The sequence below is a fragment of the Terrapene carolina genome, unplaced genomic scaffold (genome assembly GCF_002925995.2).
Source record: "Terrapene carolina triunguis isolate 2854851 unplaced genomic scaffold, T_m_triunguis-2.0 Scaffold132, whole genome shotgun sequence".
Taxonomy (NCBI): Eukaryota; Metazoa; Chordata; order Testudines; family Emydidae; genus Terrapene; species Terrapene triunguis.
The window spans coordinates 1250874-1265626 of record NW_020664483.1 but is presented as its reverse complement, the minus strand read 5'-3'; the positions used below and the strand labels follow the sequence as shown (position 1 = coordinate 1265626).

The 14753-nt window shown below is 49.1% G+C and overlaps 2 protein-coding genes across 5 annotated transcripts; one reads left to right on the top strand and one right to left on the bottom strand.

Moving 5' to 3' along the window:
• The first annotated feature begins 22 nt into the window (after positions 1 to 22).
• LOC112121980 (zinc finger BED domain-containing protein 5-like) lies at positions 23 to 11429 on the top strand. 4 transcript variants are annotated; one of them, XM_026653177.2, is made up of 2 exons: positions 23 to 1800; positions 11362 to 11429. In XM_026653177.2, the coding sequence occupies exon 1, from the start codon at positions 265 to 267 to the stop codon at positions 1456 to 1458; it is 1194 nt and encodes a 397-aa protein (XP_026508962.1). In that variant the 5' UTR covers positions 23 to 264; the 3' UTR covers positions 1459 to 1800; positions 11362 to 11429. The 4 variants fall into 4 exon arrangements, with proteins under 4 accessions (XP_026508962.1, XP_026508963.1, XP_026508959.1 ...); XM_026653178.2 differs by lacking the exon at positions 11362 to 11429 and adding an exon at positions 5584 to 6028; XM_026653174.2 differs by lacking the exon at positions 11362 to 11429 and adding an exon at positions 4939 to 5599.
• PTCRA (pre T cell antigen receptor alpha) lies at positions 4059 to 12651 on the bottom strand. The gene is made up of 5 exons (XM_024213953.3): positions 12126 to 12651; positions 11300 to 11617; positions 9317 to 9358; positions 5608 to 5713; positions 4059 to 4287 (listed from the first exon to the last, which is right to left on the bottom strand). The coding sequence occupies exons 1-5, from the start codon at positions 12358 to 12360 to the stop codon at positions 4080 to 4082; spliced, it is 909 nt and encodes a 302-aa protein (XP_024069721.2). The 5' UTR covers positions 12361 to 12651; the 3' UTR covers positions 4059 to 4079.
• Positions 12652 to 14753: the final 2102 nt, after the last annotated feature.

Genomic DNA, 14753 nt, shown 5'->3' with positions numbered 1-14753 from the left:
GACACAGAAAGGGTGTCAAAAAAATGCAAGTATGATGAGAGCTACATTGAACTTGGATTTACATGGACTGGGGATGCTGGATATCCTCAGCCGCAGTGTGTCCTATGCGGTGAAGTTTTACCAAACAACAGTCTTAAACCGTCCCTTCTTCGCCAGCATCTAGAGACTGAACACAATCAATTTAAAGACAAACCGGCTCAGTTTTTCAATCGCAAACTGGAAGAGCTAAAAAGCAGTAAAAAAATTCTGCCATCGAATTCTTGCATGGAATATGTAAATGCACTTCGAGCTTCATATTTCATGAGTTACAGAGTGGCTAAAACAGGAGAACCACACACTATTACAGAAGATTTCCTTATACCTGCTATGAAGGCCGTGGTGAAGTGCATGCTCGGTGAAAAAGCAGAAGAAAAACTTGATTCCATACCCCTCTCCAATGACACTGTGTCACGCTGCATTGCCGATATGGCTGAAAATGTTCTTTCTCAGCTTGTGAATCGCGTTAGAAACAGTGACTATTATTCTTTGCAATTAGACAAGTCCACGGATTTAGACAGCCTAGCTAAGCTTTTGGTTTATGTTCGTTATATGTATGAAAGTACCATACATGAAGACTTTCTCTTTTGTCATTCCCTTTCTACCCAAACAACAGAAGAAGAGATTTTTTTGCTGCTTGATAACTTCATGAGTGAGAATAGAATTGACTGGTCTCGCTGTGTAGGGATTTCTACTGATGGGGCAAAATCGATGATGGGAAAGCACAGTGGAGTTGTGGTTCGCATCAAGGCCGTAGCAACAGAAGCCACATGGGTGTACTGCAGCATCGATAGAGAGGCCCTAGCTTCCCAAAAAATGCCTGAAAACTTAATGTCAGTGTTGTCTGATGCTGTCAAAATGGTTAACTTCATTACGGGTCAGTGTCAAAATTCAAGAATTTTTGCTACACTGTGTGATGAAATGGGAAATGACCATTTGCCGCTACTAATGCACACAGAGGTTCGCTGGCTGTCGCGTGGCAAAGTGCTGACACGACTCTTTGAGCTGCACAGTGAGCTTCAAGTTTTTTTCACTGACCACCTCCCCTTTGCACAGTCGTCTTGCTTGGAAGATACTGCCTGGCTTCAGCGATTAGCCTACTTGGCAGACATTTTTTCTTGCCTCAACGAGCTCAGTTTAGGCCTTCAAGGCTTAAGCACCACTATTTTCAAAACACAAGACAAAATCGAATCCATGATTAAGAAACTACTATTTTGGGATAGCTGCTTAAAGAGAAATGAGATTGACTCCTTTCCAACATTGCAAGAGTTTCTTGCAGCAAATGACAATATGGTGTTACATGAGTGTGTGAAAGCTGACATTATGGAGCATTTGCAACAACTTAGCAAACAACTTAGAAAATATTTCCCCAAAATGGACAATGCAAATTCCTGGATACGCAATCCATTTAAAGTGCCTTAGTCTCTCCCAATCCCTCCTCTGCCAGTGCGTGAGCAGGAGAAACTTTTAGATCTCTCTTGTGACAGTGGGCTTAAATTAGAGTTCGAATGCAAACCTTTGGCAGACTTCTGGGTGCAAAGGATGGAAGATTACCCATACCTGTCAAAACTAGCTGTCAAGTTTCTGATGCCCTTCTCCACAACATACCTTTGTGAGACTGGATTCTCTGCTCTCATGGCGATGGAGACAGAGTACCCTCAGAGATTAAATGCTGAAAATGACTTGCGACTGAAGCTCTCTCCAATTTTCCCTGCCATCAGTGATTTGTGTGATAAAAAGCAAGGACATCCATCACACTGATAGGTAAGCATTATATATATATTTTTTGTTAACATCAATAAGTACTGTACATTAGTCACCAAGAATTTTAAAATGCCAATAATATATTTTTGTATTATCGAGGTCAGCTGTAGAAATGTATGGATAGTGAACTTTGCTTCCTTTTCTGTATTTTTTATCATCAACAAAAATACATGATTGGCATTTTTAAATGCTTAGTCACGAACAGGCTATGTCTGAGTGATTGAGACCAGCGTGGAGGCTTCATTAATTTGAATTGATTACAATAAAATGACCATGAAAGCTTCTAATTTAATGTTTAGAACAACTAGAAACTTGTTTGAGGGACTACTTTTATCCAAAGTGAAGGTATATATGATATAATAATAATTGTAACGAACAATTTTATCCAGGACAACATACTCCAGGGCTTGTGCATTTTTGCATCATGTTATCCCTTACAGACTTTTTTTCTGTTTTCATAGGTATATTATGCCCCTATCTCAGATGGGGGTATGTGATAGACTGCATTATTTGGAAAGGGGTACACAGCCGAGAACATTTATAAACCACTGCTCTAGGGTATTCACGGACTAGCTAGTTGGGACTCAGGGAGCCTAGGGCAGGTCTGGTGTGGGCACAACCCCCTCTTCCCCCAGTCCGCCCCCTTGCCTAGCCCTGCCCCCTCTGCTCATCCATCCTGCCTCCCCACCCACACCTCTTCTCCTATCTGCCCTGCCCCCTGCTCCTATCCGCCTCTCCCCTAGAATGATCTAGGAGGTAGTGGGGATAAAGTAACTTTAGGGATAGTCTGTGCAGTTTTTATTTGCAAATATAGTGCTTGGTCTCATGTATGCAAATTATACCAATTAAATATGCAAAATATTTCATTTGCATAGAAATTCTAGCTTTCTGTCCATTCAACCTTAACAGGTTTTAGGTGGCTTCTGAGTGGCCTGAGTGCTTGAGCCATCTGCCCCTCTTCCCCCCCATCTCATTCACCTCTCCACACCTTTTGCCCTTGCCCTCTCCATGTCCAATCCCTAATCTCATTCCATGCCCAAGCCATTCTTCTCTGGGGCTGCTGGAGCCTGTGAATGTATTATTCTTTTTTCAGTGCCTGAGAGAGCCAGAAATGCTGGCTGCAAGAGCTATGGACAAAGAGGGCTGGGCTGGGGTGTGCTGTCACTGCAGTCTGTACGCACACCTATAGAAACACTTGGACGCACATACATGAGGGCATACTGTACGGGTTTGAATTTATTATAATTGTTTATAAAATAGGCTGGGGTTTTTCTTTCTCCTCATTCCTCTACATGCTGAGCAAATTCCTCTTCAACAGGCGGAATAGATCCCTTGGGACCCAAAAGGGTTTTCCCAAGTTCTGGTTTCCCTTATAAAAATAGGCAATGCCTACCTGAGAAGGGGGAACCTTTGAGCAGCCCCCTCAGGTGTTGGGACTGGAGCAGCTGCACTCGGCTTCAAAAAAGTAAACTGCGCAGGAAGAAGTTGCTGATCTAGAGAGAAACAACTCCACTCATGGATTGGAAGAGTTTCAGACTCTATGTGGTTCTGGTCATGATTTGGTTTTAGTTCTGTGTGAACAGTAGAGCTGGGCACTTTTTTTTTCTTTTCAATGTACTGTTTTTTCACCACAAAATGCATTTTTGGGGGGTCCAAAACTATTTGCTGAATTCAGCGAACAGTTTTGGCTGGTTTAAAAAATTTCAAAAGTCAAAATGTTTTTTTTTTTTTTTTTTAATTGAACACCCAAAAAGCCACAGGACTTCTTCTGAAGCGAATTTCCCCGGGTGCTGACTCCGAGAACAAACTGATCTCTTTGCCCAGAAAAGGATTTTCTTTACCAACAAGGTGTTTCCTGGCGCTTGCAAGTAGGGTGCTAGAGATGAGCCCTGTATCACTGTTGCTAGTACATGGAGTACATTGCTGCAGCCTGTGAACTCCGTACTCCTCTGCAAACTATGCAGTTTACCCAGTAAGACATCAATAAAAAAACAACCAAAAAAATGAGAACAGATGACCAAGAGGGAAACCTGGGCCCATGCCTAACTCAGCACTTGGGCTGGTACGCCATTAGCCTAGGTTTGTTGTCTTCTGTTCTACACTTCGGTCCAGCTTGGGACCATCTGTTCTGCACATGGTACATGCCCACCATGGGTCGTGTCCTGGCTGACATCAGCATAGCGGGCAGAGAGGTGAGCAAACCAAGTGCAACACCTTGTAAACTGCCCCAAGTCCCACTGTGAGGACACCTGCTAGTGGGTCATTTGATTTGCTCTAGCTCAGATGGGTGGAAGGTGTAAGGAACTGGTGTGGGAAGCTCTGTCTCTGCTACCCCTGGGATGGCTAGCTCCAGTCACTAACTCTGTCCGACTCAGTCTCTGCCTCGGTCTGCTCTCCATGCTGTCAGGCGAGGCTGATTCTCCGTTGCTGAACCAAGCCTGAGCAGAGGAACTATTTACAGAGTTCAGCGGTAGGGCTCGGCGTCCCCTGAAAGAAGATGAAACAGTGTGACGAGATGAGGATAGTAGAGGGCAGGGAACATTTTCCATCATGTGTCTGCTTTCCAGTCTTTACTCGCTCTTCTCAGGTCTGCTGCTTTATAAAGCTGCCTGTTTTGTCTGACCTGGGAATTTGCTGCGGAGAGCAGCAGCAAATCATCACTGCCCAGGATGGATGATGTCTTGCCAAGCCACAACATTCAGCAGAGAGCTCTCACCCCAGCAAGAGGGTAATGCACAGGAAGATTTGGCTTTTAGATGTGCGGAGCACCCACAAACCCTGTTGAAGTCAATGGGCGCTGCGGGTGCTCAGCACCTCTGCAAATCAGGCCCTCTGTGGTTTGTGGGATTGGCTAATAAGTGAGTGTTCATAACCACTGGGTGCAGAGCTAGTGCTGGAGTGTGCAAACTGCAGTCAACGCTGCAGGCACGTGTGGTAGCCCCTGGTTCCGCTAGTGAGCAGCTCTGACAACAGCATCCCCTCTGTCTCCTGAGAGAAGTGGCTGCCCACCATCCCTCCTCTGACTTCTAGGGGGCAGCAGCTCCCCTCCAATGCTGCACTAAGTTCCACCAAATAGGGTACAGCACCACAAAGATATAAAGATATTAATTTACTCACCTTGTCTCTCTAATATCCTAGGACCTACACAGCTACAATACACTGCATACAAGGAGGAGGAGCAGGCAAAGATTGGGAAGAAGAGACAGAAGATGGAGAGAGTAGGAGAGCTGGGTTGGGGTGAAGGGAAGCTGGAGACAGTAGGGGGTGAAGGAGGAAGGGGAATTAACTAGTGCAGACCAGCATGTCCATGTAGTTATGGAGGTGTGCAGTGACTGAGGCTGCAGAAGATCTTGTGGAGGGACTGGCCTCCCTGAGGCAGTTCACACATCCTGACCAGCTCTGCCTCTGCCTGTTTGTCTCGCCCACTTTATTGCTACTTCCCACCTGGAGACCCAGGCTGATGATAGTGACTAAGACTGAAGATTGCAATTCCTACTCCAGGGGAAGGAGACATTCCAAGATTAAAGGAAAGTCAGAATAGGAACCAGGACCTAGCAGTGATCAAACCAGTTTCTAAATGAACCCAAAGCACATCTCTGAAAGTCTCTTCCTTATCCCTGCATTTAGCTGGGAGCTGCATTCCCAGAATTGTGTTCTGCAAAATGGTGGCCTCCTAAGCCACTTCATTATTTTGTTAATTGTCATTGACAGTTTAATAACTTCTGAAGTTATTTCAGCTTCCTAGCGACTGGATGCCATGACTAGAATCCCCTTGTGCGCTAGTTTCCCTGCGTTATGGAGTCTTACCCTTTGAAGAGGAAGCTGCAGGTGATCAGTATGTCAAACAGGAGGAACTTCAGCAACAACGCTCTGATAGCCAAGAGAAGCAGGATTTGTGAACAGACGGGCAGAGCTGAAACAGATGGGATCATGTACCTGATCAGGCCCTGGAGTGCCACGCAGAAGAATTACCAATGGTCCCTATTGGGACTGTGTATGGCTGCACTGCCCAACCTTATACACAAGAGGGTCACATAAACCTAAGCACAACCTTGTGTGTGCCAAACAGCTTCTACATATTTTAATAAGATTTAAAGTAACCTGTATTGATTTACATTTTAAGTTCTCTTGTTTCATATGTATTTAGATAGTTGTTTCTATGTACGGTATTGTCTGTTTACACTCTTGTGTAAACTAAAAAGCTGTAAACATGATGCCAAAACGCTAATAAAGCGGCCGTTAGTATATTGTGTTGAAGCAGGCCACGGGCCATATGAAATGCTCTGGTGGGCTGGAGGTTGGGCACCCCTGGTCTAAGCAATAGGAGTCAGTCTGAAAGACCTAATTCACCCCTCTAGAATGCAGGTACTTAGTGTAGCATATTCATTGCTTTCATCAGTGTAGTTATAATGAAATATTACCGCTATTGTACTTCTACCCCTCCTATGTCCAACAGTACGAGAACCATTGGCCTAGAGGAAGCAGCTCTGGGCTGGGCACTTGGAACTCTGGTGACTTGTCAGCTCTGCTACCCACTCACTGTGTGACCTTGGGCAAGTCACAGAATCGTAAAAGTGTAGGACTGGAAGGGACCTCAGTAGGTCAGCTAGTCCAGTCCCCTGCACTCAAGGCAGGACTCATAATAACTGGACCATTCCTTACAGTTGTTTGTCTAACCTGTTCTTAAAAACCTCCAATGATGGAGATTCCACAACCTCCCTAGGCAGTTTTGTTCCAGTGCTTAACTACCCTGATAGGAAGTTATTCCTAATGTCCAGCCTAAAGCTCCCTTGCTGCAATTTAAGCCTATTGCTTCTTGTCCTATCCTCAGAGGTTAAGGAGAACAATGTATCACCCTCCTCCTTGTAGCAACCTTTTATGTATTTGAAAACTGTTCCCCCCCACCCCATCTTTTCTTTTCCAGACTAAACAAACCCAGTTTTTTCAGTCTTCCTTCATAGGTCATGTTTTCTAGACCTTTCTTCATTTTTGGGTCTTCTCTTCTGGACTTTCTTCAATTTGTTCGCATCTTTCCTGAAATATGGCACCCAGAACTGGACACAGTACTCCAGCCAAGGCCTAAATCTGCCTGGACTAGAGTGGAAGAATTACTTCTTGTGGTTTGCTTTTTTTGCAACAGTGTTACACTGTTGACCCGTAGTTAGCTTGTGACCCACTGTGACCACCAGATACCTTTCCACAGTACTCCTTCCTAGGCAGTCATTTAGTATGTGCAATTCATTGTTTCTTCCTAAGTGGAGTACTTACTTCAGACCATTTCTCCAGTTTGTCCAGATCATTTGGAATTTTAATCTTATCCTCCAAAGCACTTGCAACCCCTCCCAGCTTGGTATCGTCCGCAAACTTTATAAGTGTCCTCTCTGTGCCATTAGCTAAATCATTTGTTGCTGATCCTGTGCCTCAATTTCCTCTTCTGTAAAATGGTAGATGTGGCTTCATCTTGGATTTCACTGTCTCTTTTCACCCCCACATCCAAGCTGTGCCTAAATCTTCCCACTTCTTCCTGTACAACATCCCCAAGATCTGTCCTTCCCTCTCTGCCCACACAGCTGAAACTGTTGTCTGAGCCTTGATCATCTCATGCATTGACCACTGCCCTTTCCTCCTCCTCTGTGGCCTCAATGCCTGCCCCCCTCTTTCTCAAATCCATTCAAAATGCAGCTGCCAAGATCATCTTCCACGCTCTGACTACCTCACTCCCCTTTTAAAGTCCATCCACTGGCTCACCTTCTCCTATCACAAACACATACTTCTTGTCCGTACTTCCAAAACCCTCCACAAATTAGCCCTCCCCACCTATCCAGCCTGCTACATTATGCAAAGTCAATTCTCCCCTTCATTCCACCAGTGCCAGCCTCGATCGCCCACATCTCTGACAAGCATTCTCACAATCTGTCCTACGCTGCCTCTTAGCAGGGGGAAAAGCTCCCAGTTGAAATCCATAAAGCCACCACTTTAACCTCTTTCATGTCCCTTCCCCAGACTCACTTCTGCCATGATGTACATCACAAACTACACCGTGATAATGGCTGGGCAGGTGGAGTGCTGGGATCACTGCTAAGAATCTCACACCTCCTATTCCATTTGTTATCCTGTCCCCTCACCCCACCCACCTGTTTATGTCTGTGCAATAGGCAGAGGAGATAGAGTTTAAGGCCAAAAGGAGCCACCAGAATTCTAGCCTGACTGCCTGTAGATCACAGGCCATTAACCACACCCAGCACCTGCAGGTTAAACCCAACAACCGAAATTAGACCAAAGTATTACAGCTCACAGGAGACTAGACTATTTTGAGGGACTGGCGTGCCCCAGTGCCCTGCAATAGCAAGGAAATGGATTAAGTGAGATATTCCCAGATGATCCTGGCAAGCTACACTGTATAGGTGATAAGTGTTTATGGAGTTGTTCCTTTCTTGACACTAGGGCCAGGACAGCATCACTGGAAGTCTGTATTGTTCACAGGTAATATTGGAGGATCTCTCTCCAGCCCTTGCACTGAACGGCATCTCAAAGTAAAATGTGGGTTTAGCATCCCAGTTATTCTTGTTTTGTGGCACTTTATAGTCTCAGGGACCACATCCATAAATGGTTTTCCCATCCTGCAAATAGTTCTGAGAGTTAAATTTTTTTTCCTGTCCTGAATCAGGACAAAAAGTCAATCTAAAATATTCACAAACCAAAACATTTTCAGTTCAGATCAATTGAGACATTTTGTTGCAATAATTTCAAAACATTTCCTTTCGATTTCAACCTTTTTCCTTGACTTTTTTCCCCAGTTAACTTAAATTTTAAAATGAAAAGCTGTTTCAAACCAGACAACCAACATTTAGTGTTTAGAAAACATCAGAACACAATGTTTTGCCAACTTCAAAACTTTTTTTTCAAAAATGTTTCAGGTCAGGAGATTTGTGAAAACCGCCCCTGGTCTGCAAGTGATTTTAATTTTGAGGAATCTACATTTTTAGATGAAATAATGTTTCATTGCAAAATTCCTGACCTGCTCTATTGGGGAGCTGACTTCTCAACTCTGAGATCAACTGCCCTTCCTGACCAGGTCAGATTCAGAAGAGCCAGCTGTGTGGCAATAGGGAGATCCGACATGCATGCCTGCTGCTGCCAGTGCAGATCCAGGGTTGCATAGCAGAAAGGCTCTAAGAGCAATTCTGCTGACAGCTTCTTTCTTTGGCAAGGGTTGGTCAATTCACAACCTGCATCTTTCATCCAGCGACTAAAGCTCTTGGAAACAGTGGGCAAAATACTGCTTTCATTTACACTGCTGCAAATCTAGACTAACTTTATTACTCCAGACTTGGACCTGTGTAAGTGAGGCCAGAATTTATCCCCAGTTCTTCAGATGTTCATTTTCAGAAAAGGCTTAAACTGGAGGTGGTGTCCACACACCTCTTTCCACATCCCTTCTGTTTCCATCAGAGAATCAGCTGGATTCAAACAGGCAGTGTGAATGTGCTGGGAGGAATGCACAGTTATTGCTTACCACTTCGGTCTTCATCCAGACATTGCTCTTCCACGTGGTCTTCTACAAGACAGAGTTGTAACTATTAGTAAGAGGAATTATACTAATTGTAATAGTACCGACTGCATGGTTAAAGCTCAGAACGGTTCCCAACCCAACCTCCTGCTTACACCGTTCTCGTCACTTTCCAGTTCATTCACCTTTTGGGTTGACATCTTTCTTGCTCAAAGGGGTGGAGTTTTGGAAAGCCTGAGTGCATTCTCTTGAGGGTTTTCTGAGATAATTATGTATAATATATACTTTTCCTGCTTTAAAACAAGCTACTCCCTCATCCCCTTTTTTGCACAGATAATGCAAACAACTCAACAACTTCACATTTTATGTGTAAATGCCCCTTAATAAAGATTCTCTACTTTGCCAAGTTTTAAAATGAGACAGGAGTGTTTGAAGAAGTGGGACTGATTACGCATAATAATTTATTTTAAGTAATTAGCTGAAAACACTTCATTAGGGGTATACCTATAGATGTCCAACTAGCTGATAGAAGGGATGCACGCACCAAGTGCCTCTGGATCAGTTAGCTCACAAGCTCTGCTGGTGAAATGGACAAAGCTTGGAAAGGTCACACACCAGCTTCGTGCTTTTTCTTAAAATAGTCATTGCACTAGGATATTAAATGCAGAAAATTACATCGCTGCACAGACATGTCACTAAAAGCTGGGCAAAGCAAAAGCAACACAAATGCTTTTTGTGGTGGGGGTAACACATTGAACTAAGCAACTGCGGAGATGATTTTCCAAGGCACAAACAAGAGCTGGGAGGTAGCTGCCCAACTCACATTGATTCTCCATGGGAGTCAGGTGCCTGACCCCTCTTTGAGCCTTTGAAAGTTCCCTTACCCCCAATACCCAAATCCTACAGGATGGGTAAAACATGGGTACTAAAGTTGTGGCTACAACTGACTTGTTCATTTCCCGCCTTTGTGATTTTTAACTGTGCAGCAGTCACATTCCATCTGTGCACTTTATATTCATTAGACTGAAAACCACCATATAAAAACAAACAATTTCCCAGACATATGGAGCACCAAGAACCCGATCTCATCCTTGTATAGAAAAGTGGCAAGCCCAGGCTTTAAAGAGTCATGGCTACGTATGTACTGTGTTAGATCCAGGCAAAACGCATCAGCAAACCAGAGTTAAGTAATTAATAGTTACATGCCTGAGGAAAAGCAACTACCGTGTTCTCAAGTTTTCCCCTTATGTAATCGAAGCATATTTAGAATCTTAGCTCAACACAGCTTTTTGCCTCATCCAAATTTTTGCAAATGTTGTTTCAAAGTATTGGCTCTCAAACACTTGATCCAGTTTCCCTCAACCCCTCCAGAAAGATTTGGAGACCATGCTTATGAAAATGCAGCTGGCTTAGCTTTGAGAGAAGGTGTGTATATGTCGAAATTGGGCTTATAGTGGAAGGTTAGCTTCAACCGGACTATGGTGCATTTCCCTGTAGAGATCTCTTTAATGCAGAGAGCTCTGTGTGTGTGTGTGTGTCTCCTTCTCACATGAGCCTCCACTCTCCTACATCTCTATTCTATTGTTGCAGGAAGGAATGTCAGCCCTGCCAGGTCTGTTGAGTCTAGAGCCTTCTTGACCTTTTTGTGCCATATTTGCTATTAATCAAGCTCTCCTTGGGTGACAGTGTCCCCATGGGGGGACCCTTCAGGATAACTTTATTTTTCCCTGGGGTGCTGCGTTTGAATTAATTGTCTGACATTTGCACTTTGTCTGCATTGTTGCAAATGGGCAGTGGGAGCCACTGCATCCGCCACTGGACCTTCACTTTCTCGCCCAGGTCATTCAGGGATAACACAATGTGACCGAGGGAAATGGAGAGGAATGCAGGGCTCCCAGGGGACTGGAGGTGGAGGGAGGTGGGGGCAGGGAAGTGACAGAAAAGAGATGGGGTCTGTGGTGTTGGATATTCTCTTCGCCTGGTACCTACCAGAGATCAGCAGGGACCTGGCACTCCACACCTGGGCGGTTCTGTTCTGTCTCACATGGCAGGTGAGGGATTCCCAGGACTCCAGTTCTACGGTGTGGACGGAGAGGTGAGAGACTGTGCTGAATGTGCCGTCTTCCTCCCTGGAAACCCCGTAAGTGAAGGAGTCCAGGGCACTTCCATTCTCATTCGAAAACCAGATGGCATCTGCCGTGTCCTGGGAGAGGTCGTTCACCACACAAACCACTAGGGTCTTCCTCTCGCCGTTAATGACCATGGTAAGTGGGGGCGCCAAGGTAGGAAAAGGGGCTGCGGTGCTGCCTGGGGGGAGAACAGCCAGCCAGTTAGCAATGCACATGGCAGGTCTCAGCCACAAGGCCTCCCTGACCCTGGAGCCCCTTTGACTGGGAGCAGTGAGACTAAAACTGGTTTCAAACCTCTCAGGAAGGATTGCCTCGTGAGGCGAGTATCCCTGTTTGGCCAGCTATTAGTGCCCAATTGGGGGTTGGGTCCATGTCTGGCTGCCCCGGCCCCACTGCCATTTGTTGGAACAAAAACCCCAGGCCTCGCTGCTCCTTTGCAGGGTGTAGCTAATCACTTAACGGGTACACGCTGGCCACTCCTTTCCTCCCCTCCCACAGTACCTGCAGTCTTGGGCCTCTAGCTACACACTGCCTGCAGAACCCACCCGGCCCAGAATGTTTCTCCTGGGTGTTGGGGGTGTGTGTGTGCAGCCCACCCTGGGGAGCAGGCAAATGTTCTGCCAAGGAGGAGAGCGTGGAGCTGAGTGAAGCAGGAGGCACCTGCCCCAGGGGACAGGTATACTCACAGCTCAGAAGCTGAAGTACTGTGGTGGCCAGGAGCTGTCCAAGCAGCCATGAGGGCAGGTCCATGGTGAGAGGCTGCAACATCTGAGCCAGGCATGAACAGTGCAGCAGGCAGAGGGACCCCAGCCCATCTCTCAGCACCTTCCCTTCCCCTCCCCTCCGCTTTCCCTGCCCCTTTCTAACGGTCTTTCGCCAGCTGCCTAACCAGCTGCTGTGCACCCTGGCAAACAAACCCATGCACCTTTTAACCCTTTGCGTGCTCACACGGCTATAGGCAGAGAGAGCCTAGATCCACCCTAATGGCCCTGAGCCCAGCCCTGTGGGAGCACGAGCTGACCTGACTGGGTCCCCCCAACTGCAAAATCCCACAGGCAAAGGGGAGTACAGAGACCCCAATTTGCAGCTCCACTGGGCACAGCAGATGGCTCCCATGGAGATGCCCCAGCAGGTTTCCATGAGCCAAGGCAACAGCAAGGCCAGGGTCAGCCATTCCCTGCTCCTTGGAAGGTCTCAAACACACACCTGCTGGGCCTGAGCCGCACACCACATCACACTGGATTTGCCTGGTGCAAAGGGGGCCGGCTGCAGGGATCAGGCCCAGAGAGCATGGGGCTGAGGGGAGGAGTGCCCCCAACGCTGGCATGCGAGTGTGGCATTGGGGAGGGGGCATGCACAGGTAGCCCCAGTGGTATAGTGGTAACCAAAGAACTGGGTCAGCTAATCTAACCTAAATGCTATAAACTGGGTAAACTCTATTTCCCCTTGCCTGCACTGCTGGGCGGCCAGTGCCTACAGCCTGGAGTCTATGACTCCTGCCGGCCCCTCCAAGCAGCCAGGAGGTGAGTACCCCCTGCTGACATGGGTCCTGAGGGAGACTCTGGCCCAGGGCTGGGGGGCAGGGGGGAGCAGGGAGGGAGGGAGGCGAGAACAGGACAGGAGAGCCACTCGCTGTTCTTACCCAGTACCCGGCTAAGGGGAGGGGAACATGACAAACGGCCATGCAGTGTGCCACAGGGTCCCACGGATGGTGCTGGATGGTTTGGCATGGTGTGTGCCTGGGCAGGGGGGTCAGTGATGGGAGCAAGCAGGAGCTGCACCAGTGGCTGTGAATCCAGGGTGCAGACTAAGGTCACTCCTGGGTGGGGGAGTCACTGCAAGGCGCCCTCTCGGGAGGGTGTTGTGCGTGGGGGTGTGTTTGTGTGTCACTGTGAGGCTCTCTCCAGGGCTCACGGTGTGTGTGGGGGGAATTGCTGTGAGGTTCCCTTGCAGCTAGTGGGGTGTGTAGGGGAGAGTTGCTGCCATGATGTGTATGTGGGGCAATCACTGGGGCACACCAGAGGCCAAGGTGCGGGACGTGTGGGAAGGAGCCCATTTGCTCCAGGGTCTGTATGGTAGCTGAGTGCAGTGCTATGGCCCGTGCAGTGTAGGGGGGAATTAGGGGCAGTGCCACAGCCTGTGCAGTGCAGGGGGGAGCTGGGGGCAGTGCCACAGCCCGTGCAGTGCAGGGGGGAGCGCTGGGGGCAGTGCCAGAGCCCGTGCAGTACAGGGGGTAGCCGAGGGCAGTGCCACGGCCCGTGCATGCAGGCGGGGGGTAGCCGAAGGCAGTGCCACGGCCCATGCAGTGCAGGGGGTAGCCGAGGGCAGTGCCACGGCCCATGCATGCTGGCGGGGGGTAGCCGAGGGCAGTGCCGGGGGATAACAGAGGGCAGTGACAGCACGTGCAGTGAAGGGGGTAGCCGAGGGCAGTGCCACGCCCCGTGCAGTGCATTGGTCACAGCCTACGGGCCAATGTCACTGCAGCCCGAACTGCACGGAGCCAGGAGAGCAGCGCAGCTCCTGGTACATTCCACACACACCCCCGCCCCGGCTAAAGTGGTACCTCCCATCCCCCCCATCTGGCTGGAGTGGTACCGGCCACTCCCCCTCCCCGCTGCCGGGCGGGGCCCGATCCTGCCCCTCGCCGCCCATGGAGCCCGGCGCGGAGCCGCGGAGCCAGGCGGGCCCGGCCCCGGCCCCAGCGCCCCCGGCCTCCTTCTCCGAGATCCTCCGCCTGGTGCGGAGCGGCCAGGACGTGCCCGGCCTCCACAGGCCCAACGTCACGGCGAGCCTGGCGAGCCCCACCCCCTCGCGCCTGGCCCGCAGGCCCAAGCCCTGGGAGCGGGCCCGCCCGCCCGAGCCCCCGCAGCGCTGACGCGAGCTCTCCGGCCCCCCGCTCTGCGCCCGGCCCCGGGAACCGCGCCTGGCCGGGCTCGAGCTGCAGGGGGGCGAGCTCGGGCACGCGGACTCCGGCGGGCGTTACAGGGCCGCATGGGACCGGCCTGCAACCGGCAGTCCCCCCTTGCTGGGCGCAGCTGAAGGACCTGGAGAGGCGTGTGCCCAGCTGTGCTGTGGAAGCCTCTCTCTAGCCCCTGGGCTCAGATTCATCACCGCGCCGTCCAGCGCCCATCCTGAGACCGGGCCGCTCCGTCCGACACGCCCGGCGCCCCGTCCAGAGACCGGGCCGCTCCGTCCGACACGCCCGGCGCCCCATCCTGACACCCGTCCGCTCCGTCCGACACGTCCAGCGCCCGGTCCTGAGACCCAGCCGCTCCGTCCGACACGTCCGGCGCCCGGTCCTGAGACCCGGCCGC

Bases quoted from the DNA above. Each gene is read 5' to 3' on its own strand.
- LOC112121980 (XM_026653177.2), top strand. From the start codon at position 265: ATGGAATATGTAAATGCACTTCGAGCTTCATATTTCATGAGTTACAGA.
- PTCRA (XM_024213953.3), bottom strand. From the start codon at position 12,360: ATGGGTTTGTTTGCCAGGGTGCACAGCAGCTGGTTAGGCAGCTGGCGA. The intron at 9,359-11,299 runs GTAGGTACCAGG...TCTGTCTTGTAG, and splicing joins CAGGTCCCTGCTGATCTCTG to AAGACCACGTGGAAGAGCAA. The intron at 4,288-5,607 runs GTAAGACTCCAT...ATCTTCTTTCAG, and splicing joins TGCAGCTTCCTCTTCAAAGG to GGGACGCCGAGCCCTACCGC.